The sequence below is a fragment of the Carcharodon carcharias genome, chromosome 2 (genome assembly GCF_017639515.1).
Source record: "Carcharodon carcharias isolate sCarCar2 chromosome 2, sCarCar2.pri, whole genome shotgun sequence".
Taxonomy (NCBI): domain Eukaryota; kingdom Metazoa; phylum Chordata; class Chondrichthyes; order Lamniformes; family Lamnidae; genus Carcharodon; species Carcharodon carcharias.
In genome coordinates this window covers 125777933-125803351 of record NC_054468.1, presented here as the reverse complement: position 1 = coordinate 125803351, position 25419 = coordinate 125777933, and the positions used below count along the sequence as shown (strand labels likewise).

The window sequence follows — 25419 nt, the reverse complement described above, 5'->3', positions numbered from 1 at the left end:
CTTTATGGTAGGTTTACCAATATTCCACTAGCCTGTGCCTGCGATACCTCGGCCCAATATTAAAGAGAAAGAGCAGAAGAGCGAATGTTTGTGAGAGGAAATTTCTGGAACTAAGACGTCCTGGTGAATTTAACCACGGGACCTTCTGATCATTTTGTTTACTTTGTTTCCTGCAGGCTAGCTAGCCAGATGGACAGGTTGTTTAACCGCTGGGTGAGAAGGCTGCAACTGAGCCTGTCAGAGATGGTTCCTGGTAACCGGGGGCATTTGCATGGGGGAAGGGTGGGAGGGTTCAAACTGACAACTGGAGGTTCAAGTGGACAGACTTGGTATCACTGCTTTGGAGGGCATCTCAGTTGGCCAATTGTAGCGTAGGATTTGCTTAAGGGGCCTGGGGAGCACTCCTCCTCCACTAGGCCCACAAGCAGTTCTCTAGAACAAAGACATTTACCCGCTTGATCCAGCTGCTCCCACTTCCCTTTCACCTTTGTGTTTCCAAAGCCCTGGAAAAACCCAGCTTGCAGCTGTTGAACTTAATCAGGCACCCAAATACGCTGTGGGAGCCTGTCTGAAATATTATAATGAGGGCTCCCGCCTCTCAACCGTACAACCCACTGCTATAACAATGGTGGCATGTGCATACATGGTGGGTTGGGGTTGTGTTACGGGATATTTTATGTTTAACACCAACCCTATCCCACCCATTGTGGGGGCAGGAGTGAGTTATCTCGATCACTCTTGTTCATGTAAACAGTTGTTTACACGTGAAAAATAAAGTTAACCAACAACGAAAGGGCAAATGCTCTATAAAAATTAACTGCCCTAACTTTAGCTGTGACACGTAGACACATAAGTAACTACACTGAAAGTGCAGTAGGACACAGTCCGGGCTGTGCCAGAAGACTTTTTGAAATCGATGACAGCTTGGTGACCAGCCATAATGAGTAAAGACAGACTATTTGGGTTGTGTGTTTTTCATCTGTTCTAACACGCTTGCACAAACAACATGTGTGTTGAGATTGCAGAGCCACACCTCATTTACCAACAGTGATTGTATTTAAACTGAGCTACTGTAGGTGATGTCCCACAAAGTGGGAGGGCCCTGAAGATCCAGTGGAGCCGGCATGGACTCGCTGGGGGTGCTCATTTTAGGCCCAGTCCCTTCGAAGGTGTTCACCTCAGGATAAATGTTCATTTCTAAAGGAGTGTTTATGTTAAGTGAAGTATTTTTTGCCCCCCTCCTCTGCAGCAATTTTCATTTTTATAGTATATTAATATATGTAAAACATCCCAAGATACTATATAGGAATGTTATCGAACGATGTCAAGCCACATGAAAGATATTAGGACAAATGACTAAAAACTTATTCAAAGAGGTAGGTTTTAAAGAGCATCTTAAAGGAGGAGAGAGAGGTGGACTGAGCTAAATTGGAGATGCACAAGAGGCTGGAATTGGATGAGGGCAGGTATCTGAGAGGTAGTAGTGTTGGAGGAGATAGGAGGCATAGGCCATAGAGCGATGTCATAACAAGGATGCAAATTCTTAGATCGCAGTGTTGTCTGAGCAGGATGTCGATTATAGGTCAGCAAGCATAGGAGTGAAAGCTGAACAGGACTTGGTGTGAGTTAGGATATTGGTGTGCAGTTTACAGAGGGTTCAGGAGTGCATTGGAATGTGGAGTCTAGAGGTAACAAAGGCCTGGATGGAAGTTTCAGCAGTAGATTAGCTGAGGGAAGGGAGGAAATCTTTAATGTTATGGAGAGGATGGTGGTTCAAAGTTCAGATCAGGGTGAGATAGGATGCTAAGGTTTCGAATAGTCTGATTCAGCCTTGGACAGTTATCAGGGAGAGAAATCAAGGCAGCGGCTAAGGAATGGCATTTGTGACGGGGGCTGAAGACGATGGTTTGGATCTTCCCAATATAAGTTGGAGAAAAGTTCTGCTCTTCCAGTTCTGGGTGTTGGACAAGCAGTATGGCAAACTGGAGGCAGTGGAAGGGTTGAGAGAGGTGGTGATGAAGTAGGCCTGGTTTTTGTCAGTGGAATTGTGGAAATCTGATGCTGTGTTTTTAGATGATGTCGCTCAGAGGCAGCATGTAGATGAGCAAAGGGGGACAAGGAAAGATCCTTGGCAAATGCGCGATGTAATGGTGCAGGAGTGAGAAGAGAAATCATTGCAGGTGATCCTCTGGCTACGGGGAGATAACTAGGAATGGAAACAGTCAAGGGTTGTGCCACCCAGCTGTACAATGGAGGAGGGTGGTGTGGATGACCCATATCAAAAGGCTGCAGCCAAGTCGAAAAGGCCAAGGGTGAATCATGAATGTGGCTGCAGTCACTGAGAAAGGCCTGGGCCTTCCGCACAGCAGCACTCACAGTCGGGTTGCTGCTCTGACTGTACTTAACTGTGCCCGACACTGCTCCGTACTTCTGACCTGGTCTCCCGAGCCCAACTTCTCCAGAAATGCGGAATGCACTGTCCATCAGAGAACTCCATTGCAGTCCTGTAGCGTCGGAGTGGGGGTGACTGAATATGCCCCTTTTATTATGGCACTAGCTTCTGGGAGGTACGTTTAAATGTCCAGTTTGAATGTTAGTGAATGGGGAGTGGATTAATGCGTGAATGGGGATGTGGGTAGGCTGGTAGGTGGGTGAGGCGGGTCAGAGAGTGTGCAGGTCAGGAGGGCTAGTTAATTCAGATCGGGGAAGGTAGTTGGGTGGTTTGGGGTTGGTCGAGAGGGATAGTTGGATGGGGGCAGGGGGTAGTCAGTGGGGTAGGCAGGATCAGTGTGAATGATTGGGGGTGGGTGCGGGGGTCAGCTCTGTAGTTATCCAGGAGTGAGACTAGGATGTTTTTGTCTAACATTTCCTGGGTTACTGTCCAGGTAAGTAAACCGGAACTGTCCGAAGTCTCTGGAGACTTTTGCAGAGGTTTCTGAGGAGCAGGGTAATTGTCCATTGGAATTTCAAACCTGCCAACTAACTCCCTCTGAGGTCAGTGCATCAGGACTTGCGCAGGGTCCAACGCGCACCTTGGGCCGTATGTCCGGTCTCCAGAAATCCAGAGTCTGGAAGCTCTGGGCCAATGTAATTTGTGGCCTTGAGAGGTATTTGAGTGTTTTGGGGAGGCAGGGAAGGTACCCAATAGGGAGGATTCAAACATGGAGTTCTGGGAAACTTGGACATTGATTTCGGGGTTGACAACGAGGACTTGGGAGAAGTAGTTTGCAAGGCCGGAGGGGTGAAAGGTATGTTTATCTTCGGTTTGAGAAGAGGGTGATGATGACAGAGATTTGAAGATTAGGAGGACAGTACTTGAGGAGAGGAGGCTGCTGGCAATATCGGCTAATGGGGCTCAGGAAAGGAAGTGGGCTGGTCAGCAATTTGGTGGGAATAGGGTGAAAGTAGCAGGAGATGGGTCTTTTGGACAAGATGAGCTCAGTGAGGATCCAGGAGAGAGAGAATAGAAAGTAGAGAAAGATGTGTTAAGGGCTAGGGTGATGGGGGTGTGCAAATCCTTAGAAGATGTTTGGTCTAATAGACAAGGGGAAGGAAGAGAAGCAGCAGAGTGGATGATCTTAGTCTTTATGGCAAAGAGGTTCCACAAGGATGTTTGACGCCATGTCCCTTCAGTGATGTAATTCTCAGTGACAGGTATTTAACAGTATATATATTACTGAAGAATGCAAGAACTTGCATTTACTTCAATATGTTAGATATGTTAAAGTGGAATGTTCTACCCTAGTTAAATGAATTTTGTTTCAATAACCTACTTCTTAAAAACAACTCCCTGCCTTGGGTTCTGACCCATGTTCTGCGGAGTTTATATGTACAGGCCATGTGATAGGTTCTTGCTGATTCTACGTGCTATATTTGGTCTATTTTCGTAATGTCTTCCACTATCTTAGTTAGGTGGGCTACCTGACCTACTCCTAGTTAAACGTCAGCTTGCATTCAGTCACAAACCTTTGTGAATAAGATACAACTTCAGACTGACATGATGTCCAGTCTCAAAATGTTGACAGCAATCTCAACTCGTTCCCAAATTGGTTGACAATTCGTAAACTCCATGCTTTATCAGATGGTTGCCTATAAAGCCAGATATTGTCTGATTTTAGTGTTTTACGGCATTGTGAAAGATGAATAGGTTAATTGTGGACTGTATTTCACTCAGCCTCCGCTAATGGTCTTCATAAAAAATGTATTCCCCTTTAGTTGCCCTGATTCTGCTGTTCCCCATATTATACCATCTTCTGCATTAGGAAATTTTTCACTGTATATCTTTTCTCCTCTAAGTGTAAATCCATGGCTCCATGTCATAGAATATAGATTAATAATGAAAATCTGGGACCCAGTTTATTAACCCCGCTTAAGATTCCCTGGTACCAGCAGTGGCTCAGTTGGTAGCACCCTCACCTCTGAGGCAGAAGGTTGTATGTTTGAGCCTGACTCCAAAAAAGCTTAAGGCTGACACTCCGGGTGCAGTACAGAGGGAGTGTTGCATTGTCAGACGTGCATTGTTTTGGCGAGACCTTAAACCAAGGCTGGGCCTGCCCTCTCAGGTGGATGTAAAAGATCCCACAACACTTAGGGCATGGAAGTTCTCCTCAGTGCCCCAGGCAAGATTTATCCCTGAACTAACATCACTTATACAGTTGATCAGCTAGTTATTATCTTTATCCCAAGCCAGTTGGTGAAGTATGAAACTAGATACTGATACTTTCCCTGGCAATAGATTTATTCACAGAATGCAGCATGATATATCATGTCTGCTTCCATCCTACCAACAACCCACTGTCCTCGTGTTCTCCCTCTATCGGTTTTTGTTCTGTAAAGGTAACAGTTCTTTATTCATTCAGGGGCTGTGGACATCAATGGCAAGGCTAGCATTTGTTGCCATAAATGCCCTTGAACTGAGTGGCTTGCTGAAGGCAGTTAAAAGTCAACCACATTAGTGTCACGTGTAGGCCAGATCAGATAAGAACAGCAGATTTCCTTCCCTAAAGGACATGAATGAACCAGGTGGGTTTTTACAACAATTAACGCCACGGTCCCCATTACTGAGACTAGCTTTATAATTTCAGATTTATTGAGTTTAAATTCCACCAGCTGCCATGTTGGGATTTGAGCTCCTGTCCCCAGAGCATTAGCCTAGGCCTCTGGATTACTAGTCCAGTGATATTACCACGACAACACTGTCTCCCCCATTTTCTCTTCATACCCTTTTAAATAAACAATAAACCAATGAAATAAACTAATTAACATGGGTGACAGCCCTTTAAAGGGCCACTGTAATAAAGGACAAAACTTTAAAGGAAACTTATCTAATTAACCTGAAGTTTCACTCCCGAGGCTGTTGATGCAATTGAGGTGTCCACCAGTCACGGAAGGACTCTCGCATGCCAGTGGACACCACATGTTCCCTCTCCAGGGACACCCGGGCGTGAATAAAGCTGGCGGATTAGGGGCAGACAGTCAGGTCTAATAATCCCCTCCATGGTCCATTGTCTGGACCTGCTAAAGGCCACCTTCACCAGGCCCAGGCTTACGAGGAGGCCCCTCCTCCCTGTCCAACTCCCGCACACTCCCCACCCCCGCCACTCCCCTTTAAACACTTTAGGTTTACACAAATTGATGAAAGAAAAAATAATTAACAAACTAAATTAGTGATAGCCACTCAAAGGGCCCCCGCTTCTCTTTATACTCTTTTGAGCAACACTATACAAACGAGCAAATTAACCAACTAAATTAAAATGATAACTCCGTAAAGCGGCACTGTAACGGAAACAAAACCTCAAAAGAAACTTATCTAACTAAAGCAAAACATCGTTTAGGCAGGCTAATGATGCAGTCTAGCCCATATGGTTCCCACCGTCTGTGGACCAAGTGGCCAGAATGTGCTCCCTCTCCAATGACATTGGGCTGCGAGCTGTAGCTGTGAGAGAGGGACAGGCAATTGTGCCAGCCAACCCTCTTGACCACCCGCTGCCTGGGCGTGTTAATGGCCACCTTGGCCAGGAGCAGGCATACAAGGAGGTCCTCCTCCCTGCCTGCCCGCCCCCCTCCGCCCTCCTTCATACTCTTTTGGTTTACACAAATTAACTCACGGAAAAATCAATCAACAAATTAAATTTTAAAGCGAAAGCCCCTAAAAAGACACCTGGATGAACAAGGCACACCCCTGCCCTCTTTATACTCTCTTTTTTATCTTTTATTAAAACAAAAATCAATCAATAAAAAAAAAATCAGTAAGTCAGAGAGGATGACAGCCCCTGATGCGGCACTGTGACTAAAACAAAACGGCAAAGGAAGCTTGCAAAATCAAATCGAAATCTCATTTCCGGGGTGGGGGGTGATGCACCCCAGCACCCTCATGGTGCCCATCGGTCGCGGAAGGTCTCTAGTGTACCATTGGACACCCCGCGCTCCCTCACCAGAGCCACCCGGCCGTGAACATAGCTATGGTCAAGGGGCTGACAGTCGGGGTGGACAACCCCCTCAACTGCCCGCTTCCTGGACCTGTTAACGGCCTCATTGGTGACTTGAAGCTTAGGAAGGAAAGCAGGAGGGTTCATCCGGCATTCGAATCCAGGACTCCTCGCATGCTCTTTCGATGAAAGACCCACAGTGAGAATCACAATCCCTGGACGCCACCTCTTTATACCCTACTGAGCATCAAATTAACAAATAAAGGGGACAAATTAACAAAAGATCAAATAAACAAATTAATCAAGGTAGTTGAGTATTTTGGCCAAACTAAGTTTCACTTCCTTTGAATCTGATTTTCCCTCCAACCCTTGCAGAAAGAAGCTGTAATCTCACCATCTCATAAGGATCCACCAGTGGTTTGTTGGCTAAACACGTCATGTGTTGGCCTACACTGGGTCAGTTGATCCCAGCCAAGGACAATGATGTAGCACTTCTACAAGAGGCTTCAGCATCTCATCTTCTTCTTTTCCTTATTTGGTATGAAGTATAAAATCCTCACTGTGCTGCAGTTACAGGCCAGTAGCTTTCCTAATGACTTAAATGCTCTTAGCCTATTGGATAAGCAGTGTAGTATATGGCATAGCTGCAGCCAGATTCCATCCATCTGCAGTGTGCCACCTTTAGGTACAGTGTATGATGAGAATGTAGGAGGCCTTGTGGCACAGTGGGTAGCATTCCTACCTCCGGGCCAGAGGCTTTGGGTTCAAGTCCCACTTCAGGACTTGATGACCACGGACGTTGCATTCGTTATGTGACCAGCCAGGTTGATCATCAGCCGGTAAATCCTTCCAATGTGCCTGATGGCCGGCAGTAAGAGCAGGGGAGGTTCCTGGTCAGCCATTATTGCAGAAGGCAACTGCGAACCACAGCAGCACTTTGCCAAAACATAATCATGGGCCGGTCCAGTGGAAGTCCGTGGTTGCCAACTTCCTCTCAGGGCAGGGTACCTGAAGGAGGAGGGGGTGGATAATGTAGTCGTCACAGATATGGGGCGGGTGTGATAGGTGGTGTGCGCGGACAATATGGCGCGATTGGTTTCACGATGGCGGGAAGGCAGGTCGCAATCGTCCGCTCAGCCCGCTGATGGTGGGCCTCGTTTCCCACCAACGGTGGTAAGGGAGCTCTTTGTAACACATCAACATCTCATTGAAAGGCCATCCCGCCAGGCTCCCAGACCCCCCGCCGGATCGTCCATCCACGTCTGTGGGAAAGCACCTCGACGTGTTTCACAGCAGCGCGCAAGCAACCTGCGTTTGGCGGCCTTCGCTTTGGGGGGACTGAGGTGAGTGAGCAGCATCATTCTCCACAGCTCTGCAGGCTTCAGGGGCGATCGGGGGCCTGGGTGAGGCGCTGCCCTGACTCGGAGGTGACTGTTTCTTGTGGGGGGGTGGTGTCCAGGGGCAACTGCTGCCCAGCCTCGGAGGTGCCTGTTGCTGTTGTCGGGGCTGGGTGGGAGGAAACTGCTGTCCTGGCATTGGACCCTGTGCACAGGAAATCGAGGAGGAGGGTCAGGGTAGATGAGGGAGGTGGCCATGCAGTCAGGACACCTGTATAAAGTGACCATTCCTCTGCAACTGAGACAGTTCAGACGCAGCCACGGTGATACGATTGGGGTTGGGCTCCTAGCCTGCCTACCCACACACAGGCACCAAAGTGCCACCAAGCGGTCCAGACATTACTCCCCACCCCCTCCCCCAGCACAGACTGCGAGTCTGTGACCACTTTACTGGACGGGGGAGCAGTTGGACTGCACACGTAGTGCAAACACTGGCCATGTAGCAGTCACTGCTGGAGGTGCTCACAGCCCCTTGCAATCTCAGCATCCCAGTTAGGAGCTGTCTCCCCCATGTCGCAGGTTGACAGGGCAACCATGCAGCACACTCATCTCTGGCCATCCGAGGGGTGGCCAGCATTCTCTGGGAAGCATTAAGGGGTCAACACACAGGGCCAGGAAAGATGCTAAGGGCACCCATGCTAACCTCGTCTCTCTCTCTCTCTTTCATTCTGCAGGAGGACCACATCAGAAGCATGGTGCCTGACGGCCTACATGGAGGAGAGAGTGACTGAGGCTCCTGGCTGTGCAAAGGCAAGAGCGAGAAGGGGCAGCAGGGGCTCCCTCACATGCTGCCCAGGAGTGACAGCGAGCCGTGGCTGGTCGGCGCCTACTGACACCTAGGGTCTATAGACGCCGCCTGTCATTCTTGCAGATGACCAAGAGCCAGTGTCACCAATGCCTGCGCATGTCTAGGGACCTGGTGGCTCACGTCTGCCACTTACTGCAGGACTTGGCGCCAAGGGGACATGGAGGGCATCCATTGCCAATGGCTGTGGAAGTGACTGCAGTGCCCAGTTTCTATGCCAGTGGCTCCTTTCAGGGCTCCACAGGTGACCTCTGTGGGTCACCACCCATAAACACATCCATGAGGTGCAGGAGGATGATGATGACATGCAGTGAGGACACTCCATAAATCTTCACATAGCCTCTGAGAATCTCTGAATCCTGTATGGCCCAGGGCAGCTCGCTTGCGCTCTGTGATCAGAGTCACATCATAGAGACGCAGCCAAGAAACTTTAGAAGCATCTGATCCTTTGTCCGCCTTCAGCACCTGAGCCCTTCAGGAGCTGGAGCACAGCATCAGTGATCACAGATGCTGAAGAGTTGGGGTCCAGCCCCTTCTTAAAGGTGCTGAGAGCACACAGAGAGAACTCTGGAACTCTGTGACGCCTGCCCACGACATTCTGGCAGCAATGACAAGCACTGCAGAGGTGCAGGCATCAGTAAATTTTCCAAGGAGTGTGAGGCCAGACCATAACTTTGGTCTGAAGGCTGCACAGAGGACAGGGAAGAGGCCCTGGACTGAGACACCTGCCTTTATCTTGTGCAGAAAGGTTTCACATCTAAGTGACAAGAACATTGATCATCAGAACAAGGAGCCATAGGCAGGGAGACATTCTTGGGAGTTTATTGACAGTAGTGATTAGTAGGTACAAGTGATTAACACCCATGCCCAGGCTGTGCAACTAATTCTCCTTAACTTTCCTAACCCTGCCACTACGTCTTGGTGCTCCTTAGACATCCACAGCAGAGACAGAGGCAGAGGCAGCCTGTTGACTGTGAAGCCCTGTCTGTGATGACTTTGGAGGGCTGAGGCTTGGAGGGCCCCGGTCTGCTGAGTGGCAGTGGCACCCTCCCTGGCCTTCAGATTTCCCTTCGGAGGTTTCTTCGGGGCTTGATTGGAGGCCTTGGGTCATGGACTCTGTTGGCTGTTTGGCAGATGTGCCTGTGAAAGCAAGAGGAGATAACTAGTGCATGGCAGTGGCCTGTGAAACAGGACACATCACTCACGGCATGGTTATCTGATGAATGATGCACTGCTACATCCTTAGTAGCGCAGCGCTGACCTCACTATCAGCACAGGACCGGTCCTGGTCATTGCCGGCTAACTGGATGGCTCTGTCTTCAAAGTCTATGAGGAGCTTGATTTCTGGCATTCTGCCTCCGATCTGCGACCTCTCCCTCTTGTGCGCCAGCTTGCCCTGCATGGATAGAGATGGAGAAGGTGTAAGCAGGACGCCTGCTAGGCCAGATGATAAATGTGCCTGGCCTCTGCGGGTGGTGAGTGGTCCCATGGATGGGCTGAGGACAATGGAGTTGTGTGTGAGAATGTGAATGGTGATGTCCCTTGGGTTGGTGGCAAATGAGGACCCTGTGGATGTGTGATGGGTTTGTGAATGTGTGAGATGAGAGTGATGAAAAGAGTGACTTAACCTGGTGGAACTGAGGTGATCATTCATCCTTTTGCGGCACTGGGTAGCTGTCCTCTTCTGAAGGGCGTTGGTGCTGACCACCACTACCACCGCTTCCCAAGCCAGATTGGTCACGTTGCTGCCCATTCTGCGGCCAGAGCAAGGGTACAAGATATCCCAGCGGGCCTCCACAGCATCCAGCAGTTGCTCAAGGGACCCGTCATTAAACCGGGGGTGGGGGAGGTGGGTCTTTTTTTGCTTTGCTGGCCATGTTTCCCAGGCAGCGGTGGTGAGGTGGGAACGATGAGCGGTGTGCTGCCGGCTGCCTTTTAAACATGGCCAACGTGATGCAACAGTGGGGTGATGGCAGGAGGGCAGATGAAAGCCCGCCCGCCATGGGAACAGCATGTTTCCCAGAAATGCATAAATAATGAGACGAGTTTGGCACGATACGGCCTGGAAACCCACCATCACGGTCAGCGGGTAAAACACCCTCTTACCCACTCACTACCACACCTCACGCAAATCTGGGAAAATTCCGCCCATGAGCTCAATGTTGGATGGAGATAGAAAGGAGGGGTGCTTCTCTATAGCCTTGATCAGAGATTGGCTGAAAGCAAGTTTGCAGTAGCTCTAGTTAGTGGACTGGTGTCAGGTTTGGGGAGATGTGGAGTCCGCAGAGGTTAGTGTTGTTGCCCCTACTTCGGGGTGCAGAAGTTAAATGCGATTTGGTCAAACTCGCATGTAGGCTAGGAAAAGAAGCTAAGTCACATGGACAAATTGTGGCACAACAGAAAAACCTAGACAATGTTTGTAAATAGGCTGCACTATGGTCGATGCAGTTTGGTCTTAGTGCAAGGTACTACACAATGGTTCAAAAAAAAACACGAGGCATGCTTACTGAAAGCATGCTGTTGAATGAGATGTTTTGGAAGTGGCAATAAACTTAAAACTAACAGCAGTCATGCAATGGAATAGTGATCATTAAGGGTAGCAGAATATGGAAATACTGAAATGCCAGACAACTGTAACTGAAATTGTAGGCTACACCTTGAATAGTGAGTTCGGTCTGGACACCAAGGCTCAAGGAACATGTCCAACCTTTGAGGAAAGGACCATGAAAGGGATTCCAAGAGTTAGAGGACTAGAAAAACTTTTGATTCTTAGTTAATTAGAAGCAACCTTGGAGGGATATGGTATAAGGGACTGAACTAAAAAAAACAGGTAGAACTGGAGCATTAATTCAAGTTAAAACACTATTGCAGGCCATGCAAGTATCAACTGGTAAAAGACAATCTCAGGTTCTGATGTCAGGAGGCACTTCCTGATACAAAGAATGATGAAATGATTCTCGGGGTAGGGTGGTAGAGAGAGTAACCCCAGAACCATGAACCATTTGACATAGAGAAAATGTTTGTAGTTGTAGGGGAGTCCAAAACTAGTCCCCATAAGTATAAGATCATCTCCAATATATCCAGTAAGAATTTAAGAGAAGCTTCTTTACCAGAGAGTGGGTAGAATGTAGCATTTGCTCCCACAAGGAGTGGTTGAGGTGAGTAAAATAGGTGCATTTAAGGGTATGCTATAGATAAACACAGAGGAGACAAAAATGGAAGGACATATTGAAGTAAGGTGGAAGAAGGCTCATGTGAAGCATAATCGCTCATGTTGGTGTTATAGAGCATAGATCAGCATTGAACATTTGGGCTGAATGGCATGTTTCTATGCTGGGAAATGCTATGTAGTGAATCAAATGGATGCTGTGACTTTGGGGAGGAACCATTCATTCTATAGAGGGATGGGCTAGAATGGACTTCATAGTGTCTGCAAAGAATCCTACCCACAAAAAGAAGAGATTGGAATTTGCTACTCCTCCTCTGGCCTCTCGCATCTTCTTTATTAAATACAAAGGAAGTGTGGAGTAGTCTGTCATTCAGCACCTCCCTTTGAAAAGGGAGAAACTAAACTTTTAAAAATAACCCCACAAAAGTACTTGTATTGTTACAACTTTTAAGAAGTTGGATGTGTATTTGCATTTTCCATTTTAACCCCTGATATTGTTGTTCCCAGGCTACTACATGGTGAGTTATACTTCAGAGGTGGATGACAAGTGGATAGGCCGGAGACTGATGGAACACAGCAGTGAGAACACCACAGACGCCAAGGCAACCTCACATCAGTACAAAAACTGCACTGAACCTGGTAAGAGAAACACTTGCTCTCCGGGAAGAAGAGTTCTTCAGAAAAGATTGAAATGTTATGTGGTTGTTTTTGTAGAAGAGTGACATAGTTGCTGGCAATATATACCTTTTGTACCACATATGGTCAGCCTGTTACCCATGACTGTTAGCCACCCCATTGCTCAGTATAATTGGCCATATACCCTCTGAAAGGGATGGAAATTCTGGAGGGTTATCCTGGACCACCCTTGTGTAGCTCTTTGCAAAGCCAGCTACAGGGTAACATTGGTAGAGATTTAGTGGTTTACCTGCTTATTGGTCTTGGGAATGGACAAACAAACACTTAAAATATATATATATATGTATGTGCGCACACATATATGCATGTGTGTATATTTGATGCTCTCGTTCAACTTCTCAGAGATTATCTAAGATTGTTTAGAATTGATGAGTAGCTAAAGGTGTTCTAGAAGACATTGTGTGTTCCTGTAAAGGAATATACAGTCATTTGAGTGTCTCAAGCTACTACGAAAGTTGAATTAATTTGTTAATTCATTGTCACCAATATTTGTAGTTGTAAATGGATTGTTTTATTGAGAAAAACTGAAACCACAGGCTTGTACTGCATCAGGTAAAATGCAGACTTGCCACAGTAACTAAAGTGCTATTTCTGCAAAGAATAAATGCCCAAGAGTTGAATGAGCCCCATTAGTTGAAGCAATGTCTTAAGGAATAAAATATTCATTGGGAGTCTGAAATCATCTTTTCTTCATCTTAGCTGCTCATCCTTAGAGCTGACTGTGTCAAACAACATTGTGCTGTGATATTAATGTGACTTTCTGAAAGTCCTGTGTCTGTTATTCTAATGGACGCATTAGTTTCTTTCTTTTTTGTTGATATTGGGCTGGATCTCGCTGCACCAGGGCATCTTGCAGGATGCACCATTATTTAGACCTTTGTCCTGCCCCCTACAGCTGAAATTGTAATGGGAGTGGTGGGCTTTGATTGTTACTCACGAATTACACTTTTGTGCAAGTAAATATAGGTCAGTGTGAGTGGGTGGGGTGAGCGCAGGAATATTGTGGAGCCATGTGAATCACTCTTGTGCCTCCTGGCTTCATGTGGTGATCTGTTATAAAGAAAAAGCCAATCTTTGTGCTGGCAACTTCCACTGATCCTTTTCAGCACCACCAGGTTAATTCCTAGCAAGAACAGGAAAAGCTGAGAGCATGTTCCACTCAACACTGACAACGTTCCACGAAAGGTTTCTAAAACAGGTGTTGGCCCCCTAATTAGCATCTTCAAAGGACCTGACGCCTATTTAAAGTGGAACTTCAGATATGCCTGGATATTGCCCAAGCCAAAATGGTACTAGAATGTACCAGATACATGGACACAACACAGCAAATTTGAAACCGTTGGCCATGTTTCACAGCTGAAAAACAGGCAAGACATGTTCCAAATTTCCCCCTTTTGCGTCTTTGGTTGGCTCTTACTGTCTTACAAATACCTACTTTCAATGCAAAGGGATGGGCAGAAAAGTCAATTTTTGTCCCCCATGCACCAATACTTAACGAGTCGCTTTCTAAGAAGAAGGATTCTGTGACTGCTGGGTGGAACTGAGATCTCGGGCCTATCTGGGTGTGTTTTCCGAGAATGAGCTGCAGAAAAACAAGCTAAATTGTTTATTATAAATAGACAAAGCTCCTCAGGGTCAACTCTACTGTCGTTACAGAAGCAGTCTGATCATTTGAAGCCCCTTTCTATCTTTCATTCTTCTCTTTTTGTCTTGTCTATTTTTTTAACATCTTGTATCTGAAACCTCTCTGGTAACAGTCACAATGCGTTGAATATAGTTTTGCACTGGAGCTTGTTACAAAAAAAAATGTGAGAACCACAATGGTTCACATCTTGGAGCAATTAGTTAGGCTTTTCTTGAGGAAGTTCAACTATTTTATATTTGTGCATATTTCTGGTGATGTTATTGCTTCTCATGCAGCTAGTATGAAGGGTTTTGCTAGGGTAAATAGTGAGATTTTTTTTTCCACTGGCAGGAGGACCAGTAACCAGGGGACATGGACTAAAGGAAATTGGGAGAAAAATCCATAATGTTTACTAGAATGATCATAGTGATGAGGAGCTTCAGTATTTGCAAGACTGGAGAAGTTGGGGTTGCTCTCCATAGAGCCGGGAAAGTTGAGCGAATAGTAGAAGGCATTCAAAATTATTGGTGTTGCTTATGAGGAGGAATTGGCAGGTGGTGTTGGTTAATAGAGGATGCAGGTTTAAGACAGTAAAAAAAAAGAATCAGAGGGGAGATGCAAATTTTTTTTATCGCAACAAGTTATTTTGATCTGGAATGCGCTGCCTGAAAGGGTGGTGGAAGCAACTTCAAATTCAAAAGGAATTGGATATGTACTTGAAAAGGAAAAATTTGCAGGGCTATGGGGATAGAGTGGGGGAGTGGGACTAATTGGGATAACTCTTTCAAAGAACCAACACAGGCACAATGGGCCAAGTGGCTCCCTTCTGTGCTGTAAGATCCTATGCTTCCACCACCCTAAGGCTCAACGCCCAGTGTACTGTACTAGTGCCATTCGTTGAGATCCTATTTCAGGGACCAGATAGTTGAAGTGGAACTCAGCGCATGCTAAGATGCATCTTGCAAAAAAAAATCCATAATAGGAATTGGAAATATATATAAATCTGTTGTGAAATTGTTCCTGACATTGAATCAAAGTTGTAAGTCCCAAAGATGCATGCCTGTATTTGTGATACATTGAGATAATTGCACTCCAAGCATATTTTGGGTTCGGTGGCAAAATGGTTATGGTACTGGACAAGCAATCCAGAGGCCAGGAATCCAGAGATGTGAGTTCAAATACCACCAGCGGAATTAAAATTCAGTTAGTTAAACAGATATGTAATTAGCTAATATCAGCTAATGATGACCATGACATTTTCATCATAACCCAACTGGTTCATTAATGTCCTTTTAGGACATTAGGAAAAGAAATCTGCCCTTCTTACCCAGTTTGTCCTTTTTGTGACTCCAGACCCATACTGCCTAACCTTTAACTGCCCTTTGACATGTTCTATCAAGTTGCTAGGTCGTGTCAAAAACCATGACAAGAAACTATAATCCACATGGACTGCAGAGGCCTTGTCACTGATACCCATGAACCTCATGAAAGAATAAAATAAAAATCGACAGGGATGTCCAGGCCTCAAGAAATCTGCCCATGAAAACAATGAAGCCAGGACAAAACCAGTCTTATAAATTCTGGTCTTCCATATTTATCTTCTATAGTTCAATGGCATTACTACTCCCATATATGGTCTGCATGTCTTAACTTGTGGGAAGTGACTTACCCTGACCTATTTTACTTGCACTGTAGTGTAATTCATGAGTAACAGTCGTACCCCATTATGTTTTGAAGTGGATATTCGTGTCTTTCATAGTGTCCTCCTCCAACCTCTTTGCAAGTGGAGAGATAAAACACCTGTAAACATACTGAAAAACCAGTTATCAGATTCAGTGAGTTCAATCGGTACAACCTGCATTTACCTAATGATGGAAAATAATAAAGATGCCACACTTGCTGCGTCAGTGGACCATCAGACATGACTTGAGAGATTGATTTCTGACTGCACGCTCCAGCATTTCCATTGGCCAGCCTTTTTTGCATCATGACAGCCTTAGAACATTGTCTCAAAATCTTCCTGATGATTTGTTCCTACTGCTATCTTGCCTGCGTCTGTTCACAGTCAAATGGACTAAAGACTAACCAACGCACTGGGTGTGAGGTGTTTCTCAATTGCCAAGACAATCTTGACAAATTGTTCATTGTTTATATTCTCCTGGGAAACAATATATCAGTACTGGCTCTTCAGCATCTTAACTGCCTATTTTCTCAGAGACATTATATTCACTGAACATATTTAAAACATAATGTGCTTGCAAAAACCCAACATTCAGCATAACTCTTCTTCCAAATTCTTTCTGAGTGAATAGATTTCCAAAACATTTTTTTAATATTCTTCCATAGGATGTGGGCGTTGCTGACGTGGCCAGCATTTATTGCCCATCCCTAATTGCCCTTGAACTGAGTGGCTTGCTCAGCCATTTCAGTGGGAAATTAAGAGTCACCAAATTGCTGTGAGGTCTGGAGTCACATGCAGGTCAGACCAGGTAAGGACGGCAGATTTCCTTCCCCAAAGGACACTAGTGAACCAGTTGCTTTTTTAAAAATGACAATAGGTGGTAGCTTCATGGTCACTATTACTGAGACTAGCTTTCAATTCCAGATTTTATTCATCAATTGAATTTAAATTCCATCAGCTACCGTGGTGGGATTTGAACCGCTGTCTCTGGATTACTTGCCCTAGCGACATTACCACTCCACTAATGTCTCTCCATAAAGCTGCCTATTGAAACAATAGGGTTGAAGGGGGAAAGGACAACATTGTAGTCCTAGATAGTACCTTAATTTTTCAGAAAAATCTCTGAACACTTCCCTGGACAAATATCCTGCCTAGGATGGAGCAGTCATATAGTGGATTAAAGCCCGGAGCTAGCTGGTCTGAGCTGGGTCAGAGTTGAGATGATACAACTGGCCTTGGAATCCCTGCATTATGAGGGAGAGAGAGTCAGGGGAAATTAGCCAGGGTTCCTGCTTGCTCTTTAGTAACCTAAATGTAGAAGATATGTGTATGTGAATGCCAGGGGAGAAAGATCAGAATTGCAGTTATGGCCTATAATGATTGAGTGGGCTGTTGAGGTGGTGTCCAAAATGGAGTGCATAAAAAAACCTTCTCCTGCAATTTATTGCAAAAGGGATGATTATGGGGCAAGTGAGTGAGGGGAAGGATAGGGGAATATAATTGCATTGTATCAAAGTGTGTTGTGAAATGTAACCTAAGTCCAACTGAGCTCAGCTTACTTTGGACGCTTATTATATGCCACCATGTTGTGCGGAAGCAACATGTCCCATGTTGCTGACACTGACTCCATTAAATAATGTTGCATATCTGCAGTATGCAGGAGCTGGACAGGATTCAGTAGATCATGCGACACCACCATGGAAGGTGCAGTGCCGGTCAGATGTAATGTAGTCTGATCTGGCTGGAATCAGCAGCTGTTTATTTTTCTTCTTAGCTATTTTAGCAATGACCCTGCGAACGTGTAGCCCTAATGTACTAGTCCCTCTCAATTTGTGAAGCCGGAAGGTGGCCCATTTGGAAAAGGGGATTGAATAATGTTGATGAGCAATTGCAATTAACATTCCATATACACAACTTCCAAAGTATTACCCATTTTTTTTGGCCGTTCTTATTTTTGGATCTTTTCATCTGGGTTAGGAAAAGTGTGACCTCAAAACAAGAGAACTGCTCTTGAAACTGGTACTACAAGTTCCTTCTAATCACGTATTGTTTATTAGTGGTTACCGGCTAGATAGTGTTCCAGTTCCGGATAACAGTGTACTTGCTCCATTATCCCCTTAAATCGGTTCTTTTGAAAGCAGTTGCCAATGCTTTCCGTAGTTCAACAGACACCAGCTGTCCTAGGAGACTATGCGTGAGAGCAAAGTGTTGCGAATTAGTGCTCGGAATGAGAAGCAAAAGTAGATGTTTTAAGCTGAAATTAACATAACAAATACTGAAATGGGAAGTGCAAGTGGTGACGCTTACAGGACTGCCGGGTTAAATGTGATTCAAAATGTTTCTTAATGAAATGTTTGTCTGCGGTGAGCAAAGTGGTGTGGTTGTCAAACAGAGAGCACTTCTTATAGCTCTTGGACTAGCTGAATCGCAAGTCATTTCTGAAATGCTACTGCCAGCTCACTTCTAAAACTCGAAGCATTCATCTACTCCATCAACAATGTCTGCTCTTCAAAGGAACTTCATTTGGTTCAACGATGCTTTGGAAGGTGCTAATGTCAGGAAAGGTGCTATAAAAATGCAAATCTTCTTCCTCTTATTCTTGTTTAGTTTTGTTCCTTTGTCTCTCATCGTTTGAGTGATATGAACCCTGAAGAAGGAACTTTCATATTTTGGATTCCCCAGTGTTTGCATTAAACATAGAATCGTCGAATCATACAGCACAGAGGGAGGCTATTCAGCCCATTGTGGCTGTGCTATCCAAATGGTCCCACCCCCTTGCTCTTTCTCCATAGCCTGACAAACGTTTCCCCTTTTGAGTATTTATTAAATTTTTGTAGTGAAAGTTACTATTGAATCTGCTTCCACCACCCTTTCATGCAGCGCATTCCAGATCACAACAAATTGCAGCGTCAGACCATTTCTCCTCACCTCTAGGCCTTGTAGAGTTTGCAGAATGAATTCTGCACACAGCAAGCAACCACAGTAAAAGAACTAGCCCATCTGCATACAGTTTCCTTTCAGTTTCAATTTCAGCCATCCTCCAATTGAGATCAACAACTTAAGAAAGAAAGACTTGCATTTATATAGCACCAGTACAATCACTGGGCATCTCAAAGCACTTCACAGCCAATGAATTGCAGTCACTGTTCTAATTTTGGAAGCGTGGTAGCCAATCTGCACACCGCAAGCTCCTGAGACAGCACTGTGATAATCACAAGATAATCTGGCTTTGTCATGGTGATTGGGGGGACAAGCATTGGTCAGGATACCAGTGACAGGACGCCAGCTCTTCTTCGAAATAGTGCTCATGAGATCTTTTGCATCCTACTCAAGAGGGCAGATTTGGCCGGGGTTAAGCGTTTCATCCAAAAGATGGCACCTATGACAGGGCAGCAGCCCCTCAGTACCGTGCTGGAGTGTCAACCTTGATTATTGTGCTCAAGTCACGGAATGGGATTTGAATGAGCAAGTCTCTGTCTCAGAGGTGAGAGTGCTACCAACTGAACCATGGCTGACACCATGGCAAGGATAACAGTAGCACGGCTCTGTAGACACTGGCCTATCAGCTGTGATTTAGGTCCAACACCATCCCTGTGTCTCTACTAGATTTGAGTGGTCCACAGGAACTCTGGACACTTTCCTGCATTGGCTGACAAACACCTTGTACTCATTTAATTCGCACATTACTAGCTCTTGATGACAGTTCCTTTCATTTCACTGTGACATTATTTATTGCAGTTGAAAATAAGCAATTTTAAGAACTCAGCAGTTTCGCACCCAAATCAGCAATTGCTTCTCTTTTTTTCATTCTTTTATTGATCAGGGTGGGAGAAAACTCCCCTGCTCCTCTTTGACATAGTGCCCTGGGCTCTCTTACATGTACCTGGGAGGCATAAGGTTTAATGCCTCGTCAGAAAGACAGCACTCCCTCAGCATTGTACTGGAGTGTCAGCCTGGATTTTGTGCTCAGGTCCCTAACAGGCATTGCCTTTAGTTGTGGGGAAGCAGCATACCCACCCTGATTCAGTAAGCTTTACTTATCCTGGGTTGGTTGCATGGATGTAGACAGTCCTCTGTTGCCTTCTTTTCAATTTATTGCCCATCCCTAATTGCCCTTGAACTGAGTGACCTGCTAGGCCATTTCAGAGGGCAGTTAACAGTCAACCACATTGCTGTGGGTCTGGAGTCACATGTAAGCCAGACCAGGTAAGGATGGCAGATTTCCTTCCCTAAAGGGCACCAGTGAACCAGATGGGTTTTACGACAATCGGCAATGGTTTTGCGGTCATCATTAGACTTTTAATTCCAGATATTTTAATTGAATTCAAATGTCATCATCGGTGAGATGGGATTTGAACCCCGGTACCCGGAGTGTTACCCTGGATCTCTGGATTACTAATCCAGTGACAATACCACTACGCCACTGCCCACCCCCAATACCCTTATCCACATGTCTGTTCCCTGATGTGAGTTTGAAAATGAATGATATTTGACTCTTGATGAGTTCTCAACTCGTGTTTGATCCCATGCTCACCTGGAATGCTCACCTGGAATGCTCACCTGGAATGCTCACCTGGAATGCTCACCTGGAATTCTCAGGTGTACAGATATAACTAGAGTGAAAACTGTGCCTGGTCTCCTCTCCCCTTATCTCAGAGACATGGCCCTGAATTTTCATCCACAAGGTGGGCAGTGGGAGCCGGGAAAATTCCCGGCTTGCTCGCCTGCCCGCCTCGGGAGAAAGTGCCCGCAAGTTTGGGACCTGCATTACCGCGGAGCGGGCGCAGGCTGGAGTTGGGCCAGCCCACCCAGGAGAAGGTTTGGAGGCGGTCGTGGGGGCTGCCAGCTGCAGAAATTGGCCGTTTAAAAAGCCTTAGTGCCGTGGGACTTTGCCCCAGTTAAAATTAAAGCATTCAGGCCCTTCAGCCCCCACCCCTCACACCGCCTCATTTCCCAGGCCCTATCCAGGCCACCTCGTGCCACCACCCCCCACCCACCCTGAGAGTCCAGACATCCATTAGACCTGTTGGAACACCTGCACCCCTGAGAAAATGTTGTTTGATTGACAGCTCTGGCTCGCTAATCTCTGCTGTCAATTTTACAATGTTTATTTACACAAGGTTAGGAGCTTTCAAGGGCTTGTGTTTTTTTGTTATTGATACTTTGAAGAGTCTGGATTGACACTTCCATCGCCTTCTAGTGAAGTGATTTTTTTTCTCACATAGTAGAAAGTTATAAGTGAATTATCATTTTAAACCTTTTTTTTTACACCTCCTATTTTCACTATAGGGTTCAGTGACCCACTATATAGAACCAATGGGCATGGAAATGCCATAGCTTGGCATAGGGGGCATGAGGGGGTCATAGGTTTGTTGGGAGGGGGACGTTGGCATGAGGAGGGCCTTTCTAACTTACCTTTTAAAAGGTCCCCTCATGCAGACTAAAGTTCGTGACTTCTCTGAGGGCCCATGAACCATGACTCCTTAAAAATCTAACCCGACTCCACGAAAATTCAGGATGCATATTGGAGGAGTAAGACATGCCTATCACCTCAACCCTGGTAGTTCGGGACTGCCAGATCCGGGCTTCTGACAGGAACCAGCCCGCCCCCTTTAAAGACACTATTGAAAATCAGACAGCCAGGGAATAGAGCCAGGAATCCCAGAAGTGAGACCCCCCCCACCCCACCCAATTTTCAAAGGACTCCCGAGTCATCCAGCCTCGGTGAAAATTCAGCCCAAAGTGGCAAATTGCATCACCCTTAGTACTTCCCCAGACTAATCATTCAACCTGGGAACCCCTTAGCCTGTGTGTACATGATGTGGTAGATTTACTTGATTGGCCATTCAAGGAACCATCTCTTTGTATTTGACATGTACAGCAGGTGGCTTTGTGTTCTCATGCTGGACGGAGTATTTGCAAGTTCTGATAGTTGGAGCTTATCCAGCTTTGAAAAGCTTGACATGCAGTTTCCTGTTAATCTCTTAGCCAACTAGCAAGAGATTGTAATATTTATAACAGCAACCGATGATGGTTTTGAGGTTTATATTTGTATGAGCAATGTGTTTACCTCCTGAGGCCTACTTCTTCAGGATGTATATGCATCCTGGATACTTATCTTGCTACACCCGTATCATTTTACTCAGTATGTGATGTGAATTTATTCTGAAAAAAGACTCTTTGCCAATCTCACTGTGTTTTCAACGTGATAAAGATCTGCTAAGACCTAATAATTGAAGTGCTGCTGGAAAGCTGAGGTTACCTCAAGTTTATAAGGAGCTTTTTCACTCAGGAAGTGTTTCTTCTTTGATTTGGGCTTTGAGGGTGATGTTTGTCTAATCGTCTATCCTCCTGTCCTGACTCGTGCTGGGGCTTGCCTCACTGGAAACCAAGAGCACCTGTACTCTTGGCACCTGCAGGTTGATCCCAACATGTTCAGCAGCTCTCAGCTGCGAGCCTTCACTTCCCTCACCTGCCTTGCTCTGTGTGTTCCAGCAGCACTGAAACTACCAGAGGGATGGGGGTAAGTGAGGGGGTGGGGGGTGATTTTAACCCTACTTGCCCACCGCAGCCCACTGCCAATCATGCAGCATGGCAACCCTCTCCAATGCTGAATTTTAAGGCATTTATCCCACCAGGTCTGCCTCCAATTTTAAGTCAGCAGTGGGACTAATGATGTGAGTCGGAAGGCAGAGTTGCCACTTAAATGTCACAACCCTTGAGGAATGAAGCCCGAGCTGGTTGAGTGCACTAGAGTGAATCTGCTGTGGGGTCCACCATTATTGGAGAGATGTCTATGTCAGGTGAAATTAAAGAAAAAGTAGAATCTTCACTCAAGTTGACGTCAATCTCCTTCCCTCCCTTAATTCTAACCCCAAGGTAAACTGCATTCTTAGCCTGTGTGTTTCCACAGTAATTTTTGCTAACTAAAGTGTAGCCCCCGACTTATCAAAGGACTTTGTTTTCTTCTTTTTTGGGGTGTGTGTGTCGCTGGCATTTCTCGCCCACCCCTAATTGCCCTTGAGAAGGTGGTGGTGAGCTGCCTTCTTGAAACCCCTGCAGTCCGTGTGGTGTAGGTACACCCACAGTGCTGTTAGGAAGGGAGTTCCAGGATTTTGGCCCCACAACAGTGAAGGAATGGCGATGTATTTCCAAGTCAGGATGGTGTGTGGCTTGGAGGGGAATTTTCAGATGGTGTTTCCCATCCACCCTTGCCCTTCTAGATGGCAAAAGTTGCGGATTTGGAAGGTACTGTTGAAGGGTTGGTGAGTTGTAACACTGCATCTTGTGTATGGTACACACTGCTACCACTGTGCGTCGGTGTAGGGAGTGAATGTTTAAGTTGGTGGATGGGCTACCAATCAAATGGACTACGTTGTCCTGGACGATGTTGAGCATCTTGAGTGCTATTGGAGCTGTACTGATCTAGGTAAGTGGGGAGCATTCCTGACTAATGCCTTGTAGATGGCAGACAGACTTTGGAGGATCAGGGGATGAGTTATTTGCCTCAGCCTCTGACTTGCTCTTGTAGCCACACTGGTTTTCCTTGCCAGATAATGGTAGAATTGTTAGTGTTCAGGATTACGAATGCCTTGCTTTTGAACCTTAGCCACTATTGGGGTTCTACCAGCAATTTTCTACCAATAAGCAGTTATCTCACTCGTCTGGCAGGGGTGGGTGGAGGTTATTCCAAAACATTACAGCTCCTTTTATTCCTGCCTCATTTTCCATTAGCAAGGATTTCAAACGCTCTAGCTGTGTCTCTTCCTCTGTACCTGTGACCAGATCTCCTGTCACTTCACAGTTCATCGCAAGTTTGGAGGCAGCCATGGGCTGCCGGGTGCCAGTTAAAAGGCCCACCTTGGTAGTCTGGGACTTGGTCTCGGTCTCAGTTGTAAAAACCACATACAGCCCTCAGTCCTTCACCCCTTGCACCCCCCCCCCCAACCCTGCAGACACTCGCCATGCCCCATATCAACTCATGCTCCCCACCCATACCCCATGACACCTCATAGCTTTTTTGCCAACCTATGCCCCTGTACCCTCCTCCATGGCCTGTTACAGTCCCAATACCAAATTAGTGCCAATGCATGCCAGCCCATGATCTCTCCCAACCCCCCCCATCACCCCCATTGCCCTTTATAGCCCCTATGCCAATTTAGAGCCAACCCATGACCACCACAGCCACCACCCTTTGCTCTTACACCCTCCATGCCAACTCACCCAGTATCCACCATGAACAGACCCCAGGAGACATGGTGAAATGAAATACAATGAAGTTCTCAGTATCTTTTACTATATTTAAAAAAACACTTTCATTGATAAAAGCATATTCAATGCATTTAAATCCCTTCAAATAATTAATCCTTTATAAAAACATTTGTATTCATAGCCCCATATCGACCACAGCTATTCTCTTTACAGTCACTTGGAACTGTCAATCAAACTATGAATTTACAGGCTCAAGCTGTGATAATAATAGGTTGTGGATGCAGTCAAGTAGAAATGATATTATAATAGGCAGGCTTTTGTCAACAATCATCGAGTGAAATTGCAAGCAATGATTGTTTTTTAGACCGTAGGCTGGCTGTTTTGTTTTTCAGAGTTTAAAGGGCAGGAGATATAAATGACTTGGCAGCTTGACAATTCCACTGAGCTTATCTGCTTTTTACCCACATTCATGTCTATTCTTAACAATCCCAAAGAGGCACCTGACCTCTTCCAAAGGGTACCTTACCTCTCCAAGGAACTCCAGTGGGTTCGGACCTTTTCTCCCATATGCCTAAAGCCCACGAACTGTTTTTCTGAAACTTTAATGCCCAAAATTGCTTCTTTGAAATGTGCAGCTGCCTCTGTGAACTGTGGATGTGTGAAAATGTCCCTGCCCCGTTCTCACCCCCCACCCCAGAAATTGGCGGGTGCTGGGTTTTGGGGAATGGACTTCCAGATCCTCGGCTCCGGTGCCACATTGGCTAAGGGATGGAGTCCTTCCTTCTCAGTGAAAATACAGACCTCTGTTTGCGCTCAGTTAAGGGGTAGTTTTCTGTTACGTTCCAATTCCTTTGAGAGCCGGGTTGACACTGCAAGCTACAAAGGTCATACACCAAATCAATTAGAGACTTTGAACTCATCAGCCTGAACCGGATTAAAACCAAGTGAAAGGACAATGCGATCTCATTGCAATTCCGAACTTGCACCCCCCACTTAGATGCACTTTACGTGCTTTGAAGAAAAAACTGCACTGATATTCTCCTGATGTTACCTTGCCCTGCAAGTACAGTTTAGTTACACTTTGTCCTTCGTCACTCAAAATGTTTTTCTTATATGTTGCCCTTGTTAAGCAGTGTAGGTGATTCTGCTTCATTAAAGGTGCTATATCAATGGAACTTGTTGTTTTAAATGTTCCTACACGTGTTGAAGCTGATATTTTGCCGCTGCCATTGTTATTACGGGCAAAAGCAGTTTGTGCCAATATTTGAGAGGCTGGCATTTATCCTCATTTCTGAGAATAAATGAGAATCGAAGGGACAGTGCATGAAGGGGAAGACCATGAGACTTTTTAATCATTAACTGGAAATGGAAACTAGCCCGCTTGGTGATGTGATGACTTGCCTTTATT

General features: G+C 45.8%; 1 protein-coding gene across 1 annotated transcript in view; it reads left to right on the top strand.

The window, feature by feature from the left end:
* slc24a3 (solute carrier family 24 member 3) overlaps positions 1–25419 on the top strand; it is a 374289-nt gene that overhangs the window by 21811 nt on the left and 327059 nt on the right. Inside the window, exon 2 of the mRNA XM_041182903.1 lies at positions 12307–12438. Coding sequence (XP_041038837.1) covers positions 12307–12438 — 132 coding nt within the window. The remainder of the gene's footprint in view (positions 1–12306; positions 12439–25419) is intronic.